Source organism: Rhinolophus hipposideros, assembly GCF_964194185.1.
Source record: "Rhinolophus hipposideros genome assembly, chromosome: 19".
NCBI classification, from domain to species: Eukaryota; Metazoa; Chordata; class Mammalia; order Chiroptera; family Rhinolophidae; genus Rhinolophus; species Rhinolophus hipposideros.
The window spans coordinates 25920281-25941053 of record NC_138065.1 but is presented as its reverse complement, the minus strand read 5'-3'; the positions used below and the strand labels follow the sequence as shown (position 1 = coordinate 25941053).

The following is a 20773-nucleotide window of genomic DNA, read 5'->3' as shown; positions in this document are numbered from 1 at the left end:
TTTATTATTGCTTACTTAAAATAGCTGAATTGAGCGTCTGTTTGCTTACTAGTTGCCAAGCACTAATGCTATATGTTTTATATATCTTAACTCATTTAGTTAATTTATCTGTTCTACAAAAGATTTGAGGCATGATACATAGACAAATTCGGTCAATGATATCAACAAAAAATTCAGAGAAGACACTAGACATTGGGTGGGGACAGTGGTGATTAGACAAGCAGGGAAAGAGAATAAAGACAGGAAAAATAAACTGAGGTTGAGGTAAAGATAATATAATAAATATATGCCACAAGATCCTGAATGTCTCATCAGAGATAAATTGCAACGGTATCCCCAAGCAGCCAGTGCAAAAAGAAAAGAATCAAAGTTAGTGACACAATTTACAGTATCCACAAAATAAAAACCAACCAGTGTCTTAGAAAAAGTACCACTACAGAACTTTCTCCTGTGGATCTTCCTAAAACGACACTGTGACGTGCTGAACCATGTCCTGGGCAATATCCCTACCATAAATACAATAAGGAGTTTCATGGGCTGCTACTTAGAACATTCCTCAGAGTGGGCTGGTGGAACAGTGCCAAGTACTCTGCTCAGTAAAAGCAATTCTTTGAGGGACCAATACTATTCAGTCTCAGTTTGCCACTATCTGATGGTCTGGCTTAGTCTAAGGATAAAGTTTAGAGTATCTGGAGGAACGGACTGGAGGTAGCTGATAACAGTGGGAGGGAAAGCTGCAGATATAAAACAGGACTCCTGCTACTTAGTTATTTTGGCCTTCAGTTCAGAGCTACATCTTGGGATGAGAGGAAGAAAAGAACATCACAGCCTTCTCTGATATTCACGATTTTTGGGGAGGTATCTAAAGGTAGGGGAGGCAGAGCTCAAAAGATTATTTCCCTGAGGAGATGATGGGGCAAGGGGCCAGCCAGCAGTTGTGATGTCTGGGGTCAGAGTGAGATGACTGAGTGAGACTCATCTAAAAAATAAAAAAGTACTCTGGCTTTTTTTTTTTTTTTTTTAATTTCTGCAGAGTATACCTAACCCCAAAATTATCAGCTAAGATTTCGGCCATCTTGGAGTTTGGGAAGATTAAGCCTGTTGGAAAAATCCTAAGGAGGACTCAAAGAGGAATTAGAGGTAGCGTTAAATACAGTTAAGCAGCCAGACAAAGCTCCCAGATTAGAATGTACCTCCCTTTTTGGAGAAAGAACCCATTATCAGACTTGGAGGGTGACAGTCAACACAGAAGTCAGCCTGTTAGTGACATGAATCCTTTACCCTGGAGATCATCCAATGGAAGAAAATCCACAACCTAATTATCCATCTAGTAATTCAGTGTCCAAAAGTTCTTCCGTTTATCTGACTAAAGCCTTTTTTGTTGTTTTACCTACAAAGACTCTATTTTTCCTAATAGTTCAGGAGAGAAAGCTTGTTCAGCCTTGGTGTGGGGAGCTGGGACTGGAGTGAGAAGGGCAGTCTCTGCTAAAGAGTAGAGGAAGGCCTGTGGCTCCCTCGCTACTTCTTTGAAATCCTCATGGTGAGTAAGGGCAAGTAAAGGGTGAAGAAAAGAGGTAGAGCAGACTGGAATCTCAGGTCAAGTCCCCTGACAATGGGCAGGAGTCTGGAACCTGCAGTCTGTTACTTAATTATCTCTCAGTGGTTTTTGTTCCTGGCTTTAAACATTTACCCCTACTGGGTTTTCATGGCTTCACAAGCTATCTCCTTCTTTGCTGTTGCCTTGGCAACGACTCCAGGCATACAACTGCTCTCTGATTTTAAATAAAAGTTGAGGTTTCTCTCTCTCTTCCTTCCCCCTCCTCCCTCCTTTTCTCTCTTAGAATGGATGAGGTTTCTTTATCCCTTCTTTTTCCCTTCACCTTTCTCTCTGCCCTGCCCTCTCCTACCCAGCTCTGTTTCCTTATCATCATGGCTCATTCATTTCCTCCTTCCACCTGCCTCCTTTCTAAACCCTCTCCCACATCTTTGGGCTTCCAAACTGGCCCTAATCCCCTAGTTGCCATGATAGCAAGAGAAGGCCACTTAGAAAGGATAGGGGCAGAGGCTGAAGGATAAGGGTGTGTCTCAGGAAGGTGGGGCATCTGTTGGCAGTCCCAGGAGCAGTGTCCCTCATAGTCTATGGGGACTACCACTTTTCTCTCTGGGCCTCAATTCCTCTAGTAGATCCTTATCTCACCACCACCACCCCTAAACCCAGACAGGGCTTTTTGATCTGTGCAATTGGGAATGATGGAGGGAGGCAGGGAAGTCCATGGAGGTGAAGCAGTGGTTTCCCAAACCGATGAGAGGTGTGTGTTGGTGGGGAAAGAGCATGGTTAAGGTGGAACTTCAGTTCTAGTGTCTGCTCTGGGGCAGTAAATAACTTACCCTCCTGAGTCTTGGTTTTCATTGGTAACTTTCAGGGGTTGGATTAAATCTGTGATTTTCAAACAGTGCCCTAAGGTGCCCTAGGCCATCTGAGAAATCTCAGCAGCTACAGCTGGTGGGGGTGGGGTGTAGGGGCTATGAGGTGAGAAGAGAGGGGTGCAGCAGGCACCTGAGACCCAAAACAGTTCTATTGTCAGGCACCACATGGGTCTGCTCGTATCTGCTTAAAGTAGAGATGTGGTAGATCTTCCAGCAATCCTTACCAGACTTCAGATGTTTCTAAAGGAAGTCAGGGCCTCCATCCACCCACTGCCAGTGGACTGTCCAGGTGGCTCTTTGCCATTTGCCTACTCCTTCCCTAGCCCCAGCCTTGGATAGAGAGGTAAGTCATGGCTTAGGTGGGAATCTAATCATTTCTGAAATGGGCTGGAAGACGAAATATTTTACTTACTGCTCAACAATATAAACATCTCTCTTAATTTTATGAGATATGGGTTGAGGTTAAATATTTGGGTAAAGGTATAAATGGACAACAACATGGCATTTTAGAAAATGCTATGGACTGGGAGTTGAAAGACTTGATTTCTAGGTCTAGCTCTTCCTCTAGTTAGCTCAGTGGTTCTCTGGGGCACTTTCATTTCAGGTTGCATTTGGAAATGTCCAGAAACATTTTTTTATTGTCACACATGTGGGAGGCTTCTGGCTTCTAGTAAGGCCGGGGAAGCTGCTAAACATTTTAAGGTATACAGAATAGGCCCCCACAACAAAGGGTTAGCTTATTCATTTTGAGCAAGTCCTTTTTCCATTAAAAGCCTCAATTTCCTTGCTCATAGATTAGCACTTTATATTCAATCATTCATTTAACACACATTTTCTGAGTACCTTGCCAGGCACTGTTCTAGAAGGGGGTATGGGAGGTGGTGGTGGTGCGTTGAGGCAAGACGAAGCCAGAGAAGGGTCTTGCCCCCAAGGACTTCACATTAACTTATATTCATAACTTGAAATGAACTTGTACAGGGTCACACAGAAAGTCAGGAAGGAAACTGGAATCTGAACCCATGTCTCCTGACTATAAACCCAGGGCTTTTTTTTGTTGTTGTTCTTACTCCATGCCATAGAATGTTAGGATTCAGTTTAACAACAAGAGCTAATATATATATACTAACTGCAGCCTTACAGCATTTTAGGTACCTTGCCAAGCATTCTACACAGATCATTAAACGCCCTCTGTATCACCACCCTATGAAGCAAATGCCACTATTCTTTTACAAGAAGGTGAGAGGACTTGCACAGAGTCACTCTGGTAGGAGACAGCAGGTCCTGGATTCAACCCCAAGAAGTCTGAACTCCAGATGCTGCTTTATCCAGAAGCTGATGAGCATGTCTGGTGCCATGGGCATCATGTAGTGAGCTCCTTGCTTTATAGCTGAATTAACTGAGACCCTGAAAGGACACATGACTTATCCAATAAGAAACAGCCCATGAAGAGTCAAGATGAAAATCCTGGTCACCTGACTAAGTTTCACCAGTCTAAGATCAACTCTAATATACTCTCACTGTCATCTTATTGGGGACAAGGAGTGGGAGGTGCTCTATAAGAAACAAAGTCCAAATGTCCAAGAATCAAAGTTTGAGGGAAAGAGGTGGGGGGAAAGAAGGAAAAACAGCTGATTATGAGAATAAAAAGAGCTGTCTCCTGATGGAAAAAGAGAAATAGAGAATTCAAAGTGGTGGTGGTGGGTGGGTGTAACACTGGGGGAGAAAGCTCAGAAAGAAGACTGAGGCGAAGGAACCCAGACTGGGAAAAGAGGCTGCTTCTGAGCATGCCTCCTAGGACGTCATCACATGTCTTCCCTGGCCTCCTCGAGCTTCTCCAGGCTAACCCCAAGTGCTGCTTCCCTCTTGACTTGGCCACTCATCACGTTACCAGGCTGAGATTTCCTGATTCCCTTCCTTACCTTAAATCCTACTCTGTCCCCCAGGCCTAGGAAAGGGATGAGCCTAGAATCCCCTCACCTCCCACCCCAGTGCCCAGGGGCTTTGCCTGCTGCTTTTCCTGACAACCAGCCCCACCGCTGATGGAGGAGGCAAGAAGACTACCATGTCCCCTAGGCCTCTCATAAGACAGTCCTTGAGACCATCCTAAAGTTCCCAACATAGAACACAGCACAGAGTAGGCAATGGGATCTGCCAGGGTCCCTCTCAGCCTCCCATTTCCTATAGAGTCTCCTGCAGGCTCAGCTCATCTCTTCAAATTCATTTACAAAGGAGGAAAACAGGAGCAGAAGTTTCTTTGAGGCTCTGACCCTTACCAAGAAGGCCCAGGCATGACTTATGAAAATGGTTGGGGTTTGTTGTTTGTTATTTTTGTTTTGTTTTTAACAAAACATAATCCAGGGCCTTGGGGAACTTGCAATCTGGTAGGAAACTTAAAGGTCAGTGCTTTAAAACTGAGTATAAACTGAGCCTGTGAAATGAGATAAAGGAGAGGGTTAGCCAGGAAGGGCCCCTGGGGGTGGTAACCCTTCTGAGCATCAGATGTGGGACGTGGAGGGCAGTGGAGGGCATGGGTGGAGAAGAGTGAGAATCCTCCTTAGGGAAGGCTTCAGGTCTTTACAGAGATTCCTGAGCACTGGCTTCTAGTGGATGGCTCTGGTTTTCATTTTTACCCCTCCCCCACAGCTCTGCTCTGGTAGGCCTCTGAGATGATTAAAACCAAAAGAATTTTAAATGTCTGGAATTCACTTTTCACCACTGATGCCATTTGCTTATTTTTTCTCTCTCCTCCCTCCTTATAACTTCTCTTGGTAGAGCTGTTTGTTTCAATCCTTTCTTCTGGCCCAGTTTGCTCTGAGATGATTCCCGGTATCCACCAGTTTACTTTGTTTTCATTTTGGGGAGGAGGGAGGGAGGGATGGGTGTCTCAGGAAAACGGGAGGAAGGAGGAGAGGGTGGAGGGGCCTTGGTCTTGCTGGCGAAAGTTCCCAGAAAAAGAAAGGAGAAGAAATAGCTTTCAGGGAAAGAAATCTGCCAAATGTTTATGTTCTCACAAGACTCTGCAAAACCTTTTCAAAGACCAAAGCTAAAGTTCAGGGTGAAGTCAGAGAATGTTTCTTTAGGGAGAGACTCATCAACATGCACCCATCCACTTGGTTCAGGGTCCCCCACTTTCCTAGAGTAGGCTGAACCTTCCTTCCCCAGGAGAGTGATGGTGGTGTTGGGGTGAGGGGAAACTCCTGTTCTCCTTATCCTAAGTCCAGACCAGATCTGGAAATGTAGAAAACATTTGCTTCTACGCTAGTTCTTGAGCAAATAATGCTTCTCCTGGGGTATCCATGCTCTGGCCTTCTGAAATCAATTCTTCCAGCCTTGGCACACAAAACAAATCAGAGAGAACCATGGTCTCATTGAGGAAGAACCAGTCCTTTTCGTGAACACCCACAGAATGGCAAAGAGTTGGAAAACTAACCAGAAAGAACCTCTCATTTTATGTTAAGAAAACGCCCAGATCACTGCATAAGGTCACTCCATTAGAGGTAAAAGTGGGGCTCAAATTCACAGCTAGACTCACAATGCAGTGCTCTTTGTATATTGCCTCCTTTTTAAAAAACATTAAAGTTTATTGGAGTGATAATTGTTAGTAAAGTTACCTAGGTTTCAGGTGTACAATTCTGTAATGTATCATCTACATATCATATTGTGTGTTCACCCACTGTCCTACCTTCCTCCAGAGTTTCTCTTCCCACTCTCCTACTTCCTTCCCACCCCTCTCGGCTTTGGGCTTGAAGCAGGAGGTTATGAAAATGAGCTTCCTGCCCAGGAGACTGTAATTATCTGCTAAGTGTGAAAGCCAACGTGATTAATTAAGAGATAATAAAAAGAAAAGAAGGATGAGAGGGGGCCTCAGGCTTTGCTTTGATGATAGAACCTGAGGTGAGCCAAGCAATTAGGGGAATCTTTATCGAGAGTTAGCTATAATCCACAAATTATCAAGTACCAAATGCTTCAGGAGCAGGATGCATTTCACTCCTGGGAATGACAGGACAGAAAGCAAAGGACTGACGGCAGGAAGCAGAGGGCTCAGGGAGCATCCAGCTGGGGGGCAGAGAGCAGCTGGGAGCCCTGAAGTGTGTGGCTCTGCTGGTGGATGACAGCCAGAGTGGGCTGTGAAGATTGTCCGGTGCCAGGCCACCAGGTAGCACTTCCAGGACCCTGGGCTATGGCTACCCTTGAAATGCAAGCTGCCCCACAGGCAGGCTCCACACTGGAGGAAAATTGTAACAGCCTCACTGTCTCCTCCAGGAAGACAGAGGACCCAAGTTCTTCTCTCCCCCAGATAAGTCAGCTCTTCCTCTTCAGAGGACTTGCTTTCAGCCCTATCCTCAAGGGAGCAGGAGCTACTTTAACACCATTCCTCTCCTGAGGTATATGGCTGCCTGTGCATGTGGGAGTATGTCACACAGTCAGGTGTGACATGCTGCTGGGGCCACAGCTTTACGAGGTGATACTGAAGCTCTCAGCTCCCAGAGCCTCCAGCTCACATAGCCCTAACTGGCCAGACCTCCTGGCCCCTACTCTTCCACTGAGCCCTCCTATAAGGCTGGTCTCTGCTACCTTCTTTTTCAATGCATCCTGCCCTATCGGTCCTTCCCACCCGTTCCATTGTTCCCTCTTGCCCTTCCAAAGAACCTTCTTTAACTGACTCCCCAGCTCCAGTATCTCTTTCCATCTTCCCCTGTGCAGATGCGCTTCAGGGTTCAAAATACCGCCCCCCCTTTATTTAGATGATCTCTGTAAGTGTTTAGACCCTGAGGAAGATGGGGAAACCATCTCCCCTGTTATAATTAGATATCCCATGTCTCTTATCTCAAGTTCAAGTTTAGAGCTAAAAGTTTGCATTTACCTCATATGGTCCAGCATGCCAGGGAAATGCCCCACTCCTTCATCAGATTGGGAAATCTCCAAAGGCAGACATCCCATTGCAGGCACCCTCTCCCCTCCTTTCTCTGCCCACACAGATGTCACTTGTGATCCACCCAGTCAACCCAGGCAAGGCTGGGTTGAGGGCATTCCTGTATGATTCCAAAAGGAAAATATTCCTACCCTGAAGCTAGAATAGTTCCTGACTGTGGGGAGGCCTACCTCTGCCATCTTCTCTCCATCCCTCACTATTCTACAGGTTCAGCAGCAGATGCCAGGGCCTCTCTCAGCCTGGTCCCCATGGAGAGAGGAGGAGGGGCCCTCTGTCCATTAGCTAGAGAAGGTGTAAAGGACACTAGAGCCCTATAGGCCCCAGCTGCTCTGAGCTGCTGAGAAGGGGAAACTAGACAAGTAAGGGCATGGTGACTCAGCCAGGGGGCCTCAAGGGCAGTCTCACCTATGAACTCTCTGGGCTTGCTTCTCTATTATGAGGAGCTTTGCCTTGAAGTAAGAGAAAATGAACCTATTGGGAAAAATGTTATTTATACAGACATAGAAAATACTAGAGATTTATTCAGTTATGGTCCCTAATAAGCCAGTTTGTTTTTTCATGTAGGAGCAGGAGGGGTCAGTTTAGACACAAAGAACTTCCTGCTTGCCAGGGATTATTAAATATAAAAGTGAGCAGAGAGTGCTAATAAAATTCCTTTCTTTTCAGAAAAAGGACAAATACTGATGTGTCACGGTTGATCTTGAGTGTGCAAAGATGTTGGGATTCTTAAAGAATCATCTCCTCGTTTTCATTCCTGATCCCAGGTTCTAGGTTCTAGGAAGCCTAAACTTCTTGATTTACTCTGAAAGCTCTCAGGACTTATGTGCGTAGTTTGCATAAGTCCCCATTTGCTCTTGCAGCGGACTGAATACATGTCTGTTTTCTGGGGGAGAGGAGAGGATGAAGAATTAATGGGAGTTCCTGATTCCCCTAGTGGACAGGATTCCCTAGATATAAGGACCAAGCTTTCCCCCACTGAATCAGGAGAATTCTGAAGGCTGAGATTCTTTCTTTCTGTCCTGTGGATATTCTTTCCAGCCTGGAGCTCTGAACATAGACAGAAGGGAGATAGAGAGTGAGTTAGCTCATCGTGATGGCTAAACAACCATTAGCTCTAAATGAGTAGGAGAAACTGACCTGTCCAGAGATGGTCCTCCATTGCCCCCCAAATCATGCTCCCAGTTAAGCCTACCACCTTCCTTCCCAAATCACACAATTTGCTAATGATCCAATTTTCAAGCCAAAGCCAACAGGGTCAAGGCCCTGGCTAAACAGCTCTGTCAAAATGTCTTCCCTCAAATCTATATCAAATTGAGAGCTGGAATGAGGACTTTTTTCATAAAGGAAAAAAAAATTGAGTGGAAATGATCAACTGGCTCAGGCATGGAGGAGTTTCCACCAACATACTGGCTGGTTGCTGTTCAACTTTGCAGTTGCCAGCTATGGGCATGAGTGTAGGCTTAGTGGGGCGGGTTGGGGGTGGCTGGGAGCTTGTGAGGTGATAGAGAGGAGGTGGGGCGGGTTAATCTTGGGACCAGAGATGGGCATGCTGACAAGCACTGCACCTGCTCCTGTCCCCACGTATAGATCCTCCTGAAGCAATGGCCCATCTGAGATCTCTTATACAACTAAGCTACTGAAAAGTGAATTCAGTTAAATGAATCCTATTTTCTCTCACCTCCCATTAGAATGAAGATCTATTTCCCTAGAGGAAAGCATCCTCTAACACTTCGAAGTATGGCCCGAGGACAAGCAGCCTCAGCATCATCTGGGAGCTTGGTGCCAATGCAGAAGCTCCACAGGACCCCAAACCTTCTGAATGAAAATATGCACTTTAACAAGATCCCTAGGTGTTTTATAAGCTGGCTAAAGTTTGAGAATCACTTTTCTAAAACACTGAGTTGAAATCTTCTGGAGAGACAGGGCTAAAATGATGGACATGCTTACTATGCACATCCTAGGGCTGCTTTTCCAGGACTTAAAGTAGAGGTAAGTGGCTGCCGTCACCCCATTTCACAGATGAGGAAACTAAGGCTCACAAAGGTGAAGAGGCCACTCAATCTTCCATTACATTGTGCTGTCATCTCAGAGCTCCCACAGACCCATAAATTCAGGGATAACATCACTGGTCACCTCTCTGGGCACAGTTAACAGAGACTTATCTGTATTTGGCTTATTATATGTTCTTCATTCATCCTATTGTCTGACTACCTCAGATCTGCTTTGCACTGTGATCTGTAAAAAGCAGGCACTGTGCAATGTTAATAATAGTTATGATTTATTGAATACCTATTGTGTTCCAGATACTGTTTCTTAATATAGATTCCTTCATTTAGTCCTCACAGCAACTCACTGTGATAGGTATTATTGCCTCCATTTTATAGATGAGACAACTGAGGCTCCAGTTAAGTGACTTGGTCATGATTGCATAGGCGGCAATACCGCTGGGAAAGAGGCTGTCTTTTCCACAGGCCCTCTGGTAAGGAGGTCCCACTGCACTTGAGGGGTTACCCAATTCTGGGTTTGTGTTGAAAGAGGCCAGTCTTGTGACATGACCCTGGTATGAAACTGAAGGCAATGTGCACAAACTAAATCCCTTAGATGCAGGCTTTACAAGCTCACCTCTCAATTTTCTGCATAAATGGAGAGCAGCAGTGGTGCAGATAATCCAGAAGTCACTTCAACTTGGTTTTGTAATGCATTTGATTTTTTTGCAAAACCACGTTTTCCTTTCTAATTATATTTGGCTCAAATTGACATTAAAATGAGTTTGGACCCTATGATTTCACTGATATGTGAAAATATGTGTTGTTTCACTAAAAACGACAAAAGAAGACAAACAAATGAGAAACAAAAACTCATAGACACAGACAATAGTTTAGTGGTTACCAGAGGGTAAGGGGGGTGGGGGGAGGGAGATGAGGGTAAGGGGGGTCAAATATATGGTGATGGAAGGAGAACTGACTCTGGGTGGTAAACACACAATGGGATTTATAGATGTAATACAGAATTGTACACCTGAAATTATGTAATTTCATTAACAATTGTCACCCCAATAAATTTAAAAAAAATGAGTTTGGAGTCTCACTTCACCCACTGCCTGATGAGGTGAGACTTCCCAGATGTGTGTGTAGTAATAGGTACATCAGTCTAGGATCAAACATCATCCACATAGTAGCTGACTTGGGGGTGGGTGCCACAGAGTTGACAGCACTGGCAGCAGTAGTCACTGCCAGTATGTGTGTGGGAGAGATGGACAAAGAGGGGAGGACCTCCCAACCCATCACACAGTGAGGTCAAGCTGGTAGATTTCCAGGAAGGCTGGGAGTGAGGCATAGAGCAGCAAGTCAGATTCTCAGGGTTTGGGAATAAAATCCAGCAATTGTGCTGTCCAGAGCAGAGCTCTGATTGACTAGGGAATCAAGATGAAGATGTCAACTTTCTCAGGGCTCCACCTGCCAACCCGTCCATCCTTGCTTTCTGCTCCTTTGAAAATGCCTTCTCCCCTTCCATTGTCTCTCTCTCTCTCTCTCTGCACATGTGCCCACCTCTCTCATTCTCTTGCCTTTTAATAACTTCCCAGTTAGGTGAATAATGGGAAGAAGCAGTTAAAAGCACCTCATAGCTTGACAATGCTGGGTAATGGAGCGAGCAGGGCCCCAGATCGGTCCAGTGAGAATTCAGAAAGGAGGGGAAAAAGAAACTCAGCTAAATTGATTACAAGGACAAAGTTAGTTTAAAAATTAGCTCAGTTGAGTGGGAGTGGGGGTGGGGTGGGAAGGAGGGAACAGTTGGGCCAAAGAGGTTGGGAGATTTGGGCAAAGCGCACTTTATATAAACTGCCTTTGTTCCTAGAAATCATAATCCTTGGGAGGGACCTCAGCTCACTTCTTCAGATTCCTCAGCTCCTTCCATCCGGAGCAGGGGGCACAATCAGGAATTGTCCAGAGGCTCCAGCCTCAGCCCCTGAGCCTCACATCTGAGGAGGTCCCCTCCCCTTGCCAGGCTCCTTCCCCCACTCCCCTCCCTCCCCACCTCCACATCTGCCCCAGACAGTTAAGACTTCAGCATTTTTCACATACCTCTCTCACAACCTTTATCTTACACCATTGTCAATAAGTATTTATACATCCATCTCCCACACCTGACTGAGAGTGCCTCAAGGACAGGGACTAAATTTCACTTACCTCTTTATCCTGGTGCCTAGGTGAGTGTCAGGCCCAGTGACTAAAAAAATACTTGCTTAGTTGAACACAGGCTCTTACCCTCTTGGCGGGAACCCTCTTCAAAGGTTTCCATTTGAAAAACCAGAGCTCATTTCCTTGCAGAGGATTAAAAGTCTCTAGGCTCAACCCCCAAATGAACATACATCTATGGCCACAGACCAGAGGAAAGAGCCCAGGACTGAAACTTCATGGACTGGCCCTCTGATGAAACCAGATGGTTGCCCTAGACCCTGGGCAGTGCAGACCCAGCCTAGGCTCCAGGGAACAGATGAAGAAGAGCTCAGGATAGTATCCACCAGGTTGCAGGGCTCTCCTCTTGGTTATCTTCACATAACTCTGCCTCCAGGTACCTTTATCTATTCCTGAGGACTCTCAGAGTAGAAAGGCTTTCTCATCATTCCACAGCCTCCCCAACTCAAGTCACAGATCTGAGACTTCCCAAGGGGGAACTGATATTTCTCCGAGGTTTTCTGCTCACCACCTTCTTGGTCAAACCCTGATTATCTATTTAACACATTCTTTGCTTAAAAAAACCGTAAATCCCTGGCTCCCCATTTCTTACAAGACAGTCTTTGGACTGGCTTTTCAAGGTTTTCAAGGGTCTGGACCCAGTCTACTGGGTCTACATGAGGTCCTGGATCACCTCATTTATTTCTCCCCAACCTGCAGCTGCAACCAGCCTCAATGTACCCCACACATCTAGGCAGCTACACCTTGGCAAGGGGAGTTCGGCAGGTCTGGTAATGCTCTTCATCTTCCTGCCACATCCACATCCTGTCCATCCTTACGCCCTGTTCCTTCATGGAGCCTTTCCTGGTCTCTTCAGCCCATAGCAAACTCCCCTCTCCTGAACTCACCAGTTCTGACTGTACACACTACTATCTTGGCACCAATCTAGCATTACCAGGAACTTTTGCACATGTACAGCTTAGCTTCTTGGGCGGAAGGGACCATATGATGTCATTTTTTTTAATACCCCATAAAGCCTACCAATATGTTTTGCATATCATACATTTTCCGATCAGAAAAAAATAATTCTCCCCATTTTATGGAAGAGGAAACTAAGGTCTATTGAAGTTCAGTAATTTGCACTTAAATCAGGAAGTGAGACCCTTAAGGGCAAGTATAGTATTTTATTCATTTTGCAATACCGGTGCCTGGCACATAGTAAGCATAAACATTTCCATTGAATGAAGGAACTGAGTCCTGACTCTTCCCACACATCTCCCAGTGAGAATATACTCTTAGTGTTTCTTTAGAAGGAAACAAGGAGCAGAGAAGTAAAACGTCAAATGGCCTTGTCCAGAAGAATCTGTGATTCCTAACCTAGCCTGGGGTTGGACAGCCATATGGGCAAAAGCACCAGAGACTCAAGCTCCTGTTGTCCCTTCTCTGCCTCCAAACCCAGGCCTCATGGCCTTCTGGGAGATTCTCCCATCACCTTTTCAGAACCAGGCTACCAGAGGAAGGAAGCCACAGCATTATCTCCTGGTAAACTAGTGAAATTTGCTAGGGAGTACTAGACAATTCCACCCCTGGATTTAAGACCCTTAGTCCTGACAGTGTTGGCTGGCTACAAGGACCATTTATTTCAATACAATCCCAATTTTGTTAAATGGTCTCAAAGACAACAGAGAAGAATGAGGCATCAGCCCTTGGAGACACAGACGTTAATGAAAGTTGCTGGACAGAGAGAGAGACTGTGGAGGGAAAAAGAAATTGGAAGTTTGGAGAGAGCTGATGGGAGGGAGAAAGTGAGATGGAAAAAGAAAGAAAAATGGGATCATTGGCAATGTCTGGGAGCTAGAGCAGCTTTCATTCTAGGTGCTCAAAGAACTTAATCAGGTTCGCATTGCCTGAATCAGGGGCAGGAAGGTATAAGAGCTAGACTGCAGGTTGGCAAGGGATCCACAGTCACAGAATGGGAAACCCAAGGATTTTGACTTCCTTAATCGTATAGTGTGTGCATCCATCAGAGGGGATACAGAGCATGTAAGACAAGACAAAAAGTAGTGCCTTCAAAGACTAAGGATGCCATAGCTAGAAATAAAATGGTACACAGACACGAGGCAAGGCTGTACACCAAAGCTCTGGTAAATGGAAGGACTGGGGTAAAGTTCAAGATATTTGTCCACATGTGTATGGGGGTGAGAAGTGCTATGTGTGCTAATGCACGTGAGGGCATATGTGAATCTATGCACCTGCCTGTGGGCACACACGCTGGACAGACTGCAGCTGCAGACTTGCATGCAGCAGTGGTATGGAAGACATGTACATGCCAGTCTTCAGGAGTTTCCTTCTGGGAATCACTCCCATTCCCAAATCCAACTTCCCTGCTTAGGTTCCAGTCCTAGCTGTCACTAACTAGCTATATCATCTTGGACAATCTGCTTAACTTCTTTGGGTCGCTCTTCAGCCACCTATAAAATGGAGATAACTCCTACCTTTAACAGATTATTGTCAGTATTAAATTAATTACTAACACAGGCAAAACACAAAGCTGGTCTTCCATGGCCCTCCACGAATGTGTGACTTTCTCCCTCACTTGGAATGAGCCCAATCTCTTTCCTGACTTCTGAGACTGCCTCTCCTTGGCTTCACATTTCAGGACAAAGACATGGCTGCTTCTTTTTCCTTCATTGCTGACCACCAACCCCTAGACCTCTAGGCCTTTACAGGTTAAAGCCTCCTCTAGGAGATCGCCCGGTAAAATGGTCGGGAGGCCGTCGGAAAGGACCGGACAGGAGCTGGGAGGTCAGGAGGGACACAGCTTTCTCAGCTCTGGATGCTGGACTTTCCCCATCCTCAGCTGGAAACAGCTCCCAGATATTGATATTGGAACAATTAAGGAATTTGCCCCCTAGCCCCTCCTTCCAGCCCAACTTCCACCTCTTAGCCTCTTTAGGTCTCTGTTTTCTCATCTATTAAATGGTGAAATAACTACTCTGCCTACATCATAGGTTGGTCTATTAAATGAGATAGTACATGCAAAAATTGCTAAAATTGGAAAGCACTTTACAAAGTTAAGACTCGAAAGGGGTCTGAGGCATTACAATCCTCCTCCTGACAGACACGGGGCAGTATGTACAGTTCTCCACCCCCAATGAATAAAACACATAATTATCAAAGCAAGGCACAGAGATGGATGAGGACTAGGTGCCCTGGGCTGAGCCTTGGGGAAGAAGGCTGAGCTAGGCACCAGGAGGAGTCTGTCTGCTGTTGTGGGGCATAGGAGAAGGAAGAAGTCCTTCTCTCCCCTGCAGAGCTGCCTGGCTCTACATATGAGAGGCACTGCAGGTGCTGTGACTGTGCAGGGAAGGTTGCCTTGCAGAGTCTGGGCTTCGTAGTGAGACAAAGAGTTTAAATCTGGGATCTAACACCCAAGATATGGCCTTGAGCAAGTTAATTAAACTCAGCTTTGGTTTCCTCATCTATAAAAGGGGGGTAACACTAACTCCAGGAGGTCCTTAAAAAGAATAAGGAATAATAAATATGAAAAGCACACAGTAGGAATTCAATAAAAAGTCGTTTTGATGCTTTGATATGGAGCCTACCTGTACAATCACTTTTTACTACCCTAGGCCAAAGCAGGACCGCCCATATCAGATTGAAATAGGCCAGCCAACACCCCAGCCTCCATGTCTGTGAAGGACTGGGTTGGTTTGGAAGCTGACTATCCTGGCATTCTCCCCAGGTCCACACTCAGTGCTTCACCTCTGTAGGACTCTGGAATTCTCCAGGAGTCAGCCTTGCATGAAAGTTTCCAAATTTGTAGTTCATGGACCTGTAAGGAAGGCTGTGTTTAATATTAGTAACAAACGCAAGATTGAGAATCTTTTCATTTGCCAAGTAAAGTCTTTTTTTTTAAAGCCACTTATGAGCACTGCCATATGATCAAAGAAAAACCATTCAACAATAAAGTATGTAGAAGGACAGAATTCCAGAATAAAAGATTGTTTTAAACATCTAAATGAGTTCATCTTTAGGAGATACTCATTCCCTTTTCCTCCTAATTCTCATTCTGCTATGAACCAGGAAAAACCCTGTCCTAGCATCCATCCCTGCTGGTATGTGGGACTCCTGGCAAAGAAGAAAGGGTGCAAGGCAGGCTTTGAGGCCAGCAAGATATTTAATTTGTCTAAACCTCAATTTCTTGTCCATGAAATGGAGATAATTATAGAGCTGATCTCAGGAGGTTGTTGTATTGATGAAATTAAATAATGCAGATAAAGTAGTTAGCCCAGGGCTCAATAAATGATCCGTAATATTTCCACACTGAAATGCTGCCATTGGGCTACTGTGCCTCCTTATTTCTCACAAGAGCCCTGGTTCCTTCTCACCAGAATGTCAACCTCTTCCACTTGGCTCTCTTCCAAATTCCCTCCCCAGAACTTTTCGGAGTCCTGCAGGGGGAGGCTGGTCAAATTTCCCCTTGTGGGTCCACCACAAGCCTGTCCTCTCCATGAGAGATACCAAGAGGGACTGGGGCCCACGATCAAGAATCTGGGCAGCTGGAGCAAGAAAACAAAAAAAAAAGAAGCATAAAGAAGAGCTGGAAAGGAGGCACAGCCAACTCAACTGCCTGTCCATTTATGTCTAGTCACAAAGTCACAGCAGAAGCATTATTGAGCACTTCTTTCTATGCTAGACACTCTTCCACACACTTAAATGAATTTACACATTTAATTGCCATTGCAAGGTATTATTTCTATCCTCACTTTACAGATGAGCAGACCAAGGCACAGAGAAGGCACATAACTTGTTCAAGCTGAACAGACTACCAAGTGGCCAGAGGTGGGGTTTAACCAGGGAGCTGTGATTTAATCACAATTTAATACTGCCTCCTTCTAATATTGTAGCACTCTCATCAAATCAATCAATTGACCAGCTATTTAAGGGCACTTACCACATGTGTAGCACTTTATCAGAAACTGGAAGGACAATAAAGAAATTAAGACTTGGTCCCCAAGGATATAGAGGACCTTGAGGAGCTTCCATCAGAGTCTGTAGTTCTCAGGTCAAGCGGGGAGCACTGGGGGCCAGTGGCTTGGGACCAGTGGCTGGTTCTCCACACCACACTGGAGAACAGAGGCAGTGTAAGACAACCAACCATATGGTGAAAAGCAGAAGCGGGGAAGACCTAGAGGCCTCCATATACACCCGATCCAGGTCCTCAGCATCCAGGGCTGTGGCCAGAGGTAACACTAGGCACTGAATACTGGGTTCACACCCTCCCTTTAGGTCTAAGTGAGTGGAAGATGGAATCTAATCAAAGTCAAGGAGCGGGGAACCCAGTATCCTGATTTCTGCCTTGTCTCCCCCTGCCTCTTCTTCACCCTCAAAGCCTACTCTGGGCTGGGCAGGCAGAAGTGGGACATCTGAAGTGTGTATGTCTGTGTATTGTGGGGAGGGGAGACTCAATTCCCAACTACTCTTCCTTCCAGACTCTGCCAGGATGTAGCTGTGTTCAGGGAGTTGAATACTGGGAATTTAGGCCTTCACACCTCTTCTCTTTACTCCTCACCCCTCCCCCTCTGCCAGTCTTTAGCAGGAATACCTAAGGGACCTCTGGGGGCTAGAGGGACAGATTTTTCTTCCACCTCTACCTCCACCTCCCACCCTGGAGTCAGCTCCCATCCTGAGCCAGCGCATCATCTCACATTGCCCTGATTAGCTATAATCTTTCTTTTTCAATTTCTATTCTCTGAGACTGGGGAGTGAGAAAATATCCCAGAAAATGAATAAATATTTCAATTTTCAGCACAATCAGTATGAGGAGCTGGCGCATGATGGAAATGGGAGTAAGGATAATGGTTTTCATTTAGATAAGATACAGAAAATTATTTAGTGAAAAATGAAGATTGATGAAGTCCACTGAAATTCTTTAAAATGTGATTTTTATTTCTCTGCCTATGCTGAATCGCTCTTTTCTCTCCTCTCTGCCCCCCTCAGTTCAATTGCCTTCTCCTGCCACCTTCTCCTGATTTCCCACCTCCATCCCTCAACCCCCTAGCAATCCCCATTTCCTCTCACTGCCCCAGTCCCTAGATGGAAGGTAAGAAGAGGAGCTCCTACAACCTCCCCACCACCTCCGGAGTGTCCCAGTCTCCAGAAGTCCCCACACTTTCCCTCCCTGCCTCCATCCCAGTCCTTTTTCAGCTTCTCAGAACACTGAGCAGTGATTTCCTCTCCCCTCTGGGCTATTCTCTCCCTTTCTTTTCTTTGGTATTCCCCCTTCACCCCCACCAAATACTTTTGCATACTTTCATCAGGTCTAGCTTTTACCCTTGTTCGAGGCAGGGACCTGGGAGCTCAGCTAACCCCTAATCCCTCCCCCCTTTCCAAAGGGAGAAAAGCACACAACATACTTCTCTCTTTCTGACCATTCTTCTCTCCGATTCAATCCACATGTCTCTCCTGTTTGCTAACTGCAGCTTTTGTTCCTCGAAGCTCATTCATATCCATGTTGCTGAAATGTTAGGGCTGCTGGAGAGGGGCAGACATAAGCTTGCCCCCAACACATACCAATACTGACCCAGCTGCCCCCTCCCCCTCCCACCCCCTTTCCTCCTCCCTAACAGCCTGACTGAACAAAGTCAGAACTTAAGTCATCTTTCCAACTCTGCCAAGTAGCTGGCTTGGCCTGCCAACCCCAGGACCAGGCCTCCTTTCCCCCAGCACCAATTCCTACTGAACTCATGCCATCAATGTGTGCCCTATATCTTAAATGTAGGGGGTGGGGGGCATGAGTGCCCTAAGGGGAAAGATGGATCAAAACCCACCCCCACCAACTCAGCCAGGCTTTTCTCCTTTGGAGCTGGGGAGGGGCCCCACAAGGAAAGGAGCACAATAGCCCAGCCCTAAACACACACCTATAAGCCCAGGAAGGGAATTGAGAGCAGGGCAATGACTGATGGTGTGTTCTATCCAAGCTGACTTCCCTCTTCCCAGATCCCCACCCCACCCCAAAAAGAGACCACCTCCTCCATTTTGTAGTCGGTACATCTCCAAAGGTGTCTGCCTATATGAATGTGTGTTCAAGTTTCTTTGTTTGCTGGACGGCTGGTGGCTATAGAAGGTTTTCAGTGTGTGTGTGTGTGTGTGTGTGTGTGTGAGTGCGCGCGCGCGTTGTGTCCTTGTAAATGTCCGCCTGCATGCATGTACTGTGTTTATGAGTTTTGATGTGTCTGGGTGCATGAATGTGCAAGCATGAACGGGTATGGAGAGCAATCTGTCTTCCTTAGATGTGTCAGTGTCTTTGTATACGTGTCTGTCTCAGTGTGAGGGATGCTTGTGGGTATGTCTGTCTTGGTAGGTGAGTAGTCTGTTTCAGTGTCTATGATTAGTTTTTGGTGTTTGTGTATCAATTTCTGTATCAGCTCCATTTGGGGGGTGGTGGCTAGCTCAGCATTATTAAATCTTCCCTAGAGTCAGACCCATAAGGCAAGAATCCACTCCCACAGACTGCCCAGTCCTGGCTGGAGTCTGGGCCCTTTATTTCCCCTTCCCTCCCCCACCCCCAGGCCTGCCTAATGAGGATACATTAACCTCGTCTTTCTCAACCTCTCCCTCAGCTCCCTGCCTCACCTCTGCCAGTTCTAAATAAGCTCCCGACATCAGCACATTCCGGACCCAAAGTGGGATGTTAACCCAAGCCCCCCAAATGACCCCCTGAATATCAAGCCCTCCTGAAACTGCCTTTGGAACTCCACTCCCCTCCAGCAGGCATGGGTTTCAAATCCCCTCCAGGAGCCCCGAGGCACCCCTGAAGGGGCAGCCCCAGGCAGTCTGGAGCAGAGGCTCTGACTGGGTCCCCCGAAGGACTAGGCTGAAGTAGGGGGATTTCCTTAGCAACACCTTACCGAGCCTGGGTCCCTAGTTTTCCGCGCACCTCCCACCCCCCAAATCTGAAATCCCACCCTCTTCCCAGACTTCCCCTCAGACAGGACCCTGGCGTCCGGCTCCCGGCCTCAGAGGGTGGAGGTAGGTAGGGCTGCCAGAGGCTCCGGAAAAGACTTTGAGCGTTCGGGTCTCTTCTTTCCTCCATTCTCCCGCGCAGCCAGAGGACGCAACTTGGGCAAATCAACGGAAAACTCATTCTCTCTAGCCCGCTTTACTCCGCGCCCGCGCCCCCAGGGCGCCGCGCGGGTACACAGCCCCCGCCTCGTGGCGTTCCGACCCTGGGGACCCGCCGCCGGCTGCTCGCCCCCCAGCGGGGCGCGGCCCCCCAGCCGCCCGGTGGGAGCCGAGTTCGGGGCGGGCCTGGAGCCTTACCTTGGGAGAAAGTGTCAGAGAGCGTGAGGATCCACATTAGGAGGCTCAGCATGCTGTCCGTCCGCCGTGCGCCCGCCCGCGGCTGGGCCCGGAGTGGGCGAGGGAGCTGGAGCAGCGGGCTGGGGAGGAGGAGCCCGGGCCGCCCCCGCCCGCTCCCGCCCCTGCACACGCGCGCACACGCACACACTCGCGCGCACAAACTCACTTCCCTTCCCTCCGCTCTTTTTATCTGTCTTTCCTCCCAGTCCGGTTCCTCGCTCTCTCCCCCGCCCCTCTCCCTCTTGCTCTCTCCTCTCCTCCCCCTCACCCTTTTATTATTTCTGGTCTCAAGCTTTATCTCTCTGGATCTCTTTCATCTCTGCTCTCCCTTTCTCTTCCCTTGCTCCCTCCTTCCCCCCTCCTTTTGACGTCTACTCTTCCTCTACAGCCCTCCCCCTAACCCACCCTCCACCCCCCGCGCGCACACACTCTAGAACGAAGATGGAAAGAGACCAAAGAGAAAAAGGGGTTGAGGGCAAAGGCAAAGGGGTAACGAGCGTGACAATCGCGGGCGCTGGGGCAGGGACGGCTGGACCCTTGCCCACCAGCGCCTCCCTTCCATTTTATATTCACATTCTTCGTCCGGGGCTACCGAACTACGCAGTGGATTGGGGAGGCGGGGCATGGGCTGAGCACAAGCCTCTAGCCTAGTGGAAGACCGTGATGGGATGTGTGAGTGTATCTCTGTGTTTGGGTGTGTGTAAGTGTGTGGGGGAGGGAGGCAAACAGTTCATGGAATAAAAAAGCATAACATCCTTTTGTTTTCCTTGTTAATCCCATACCCCAAATCTAACCCGTAGGTTCCCTGAACTGGGAATTCTCAATTGACTAATGAATGATTGGGGATAATACATTTCTCTCCCCCCCTCTTCCC

General features: G+C 47.1%; 1 protein-coding gene across 4 annotated transcripts in view; it reads right to left on the bottom strand.

The window, feature by feature from the left end:
- KIRREL1 (kirre like nephrin family adhesion molecule 1) overlaps positions 1-20119 on the bottom strand; it is a 117887-nt gene extending 97768 nt beyond the window's left edge. For 3 of the 4 annotated variants that reach the window (XM_081026686.1, XM_081026688.1, XM_081026689.1), the window contains exon 1: positions 19861-19939. In XM_081026686.1, the coding sequence (XP_080882812.1) occupies positions 19861-19912 (52 nt within the window). In that variant the 5' untranslated portion in view covers positions 19913-19939. Of the gene's footprint in view, positions 1-19860 lie in introns of all 4 variants that reach the window. The other variant, XM_081026687.1, reaches the window with a different exon arrangement.
- Between the last annotated feature and the right edge of the window lie 654 nt (positions 20120-20773).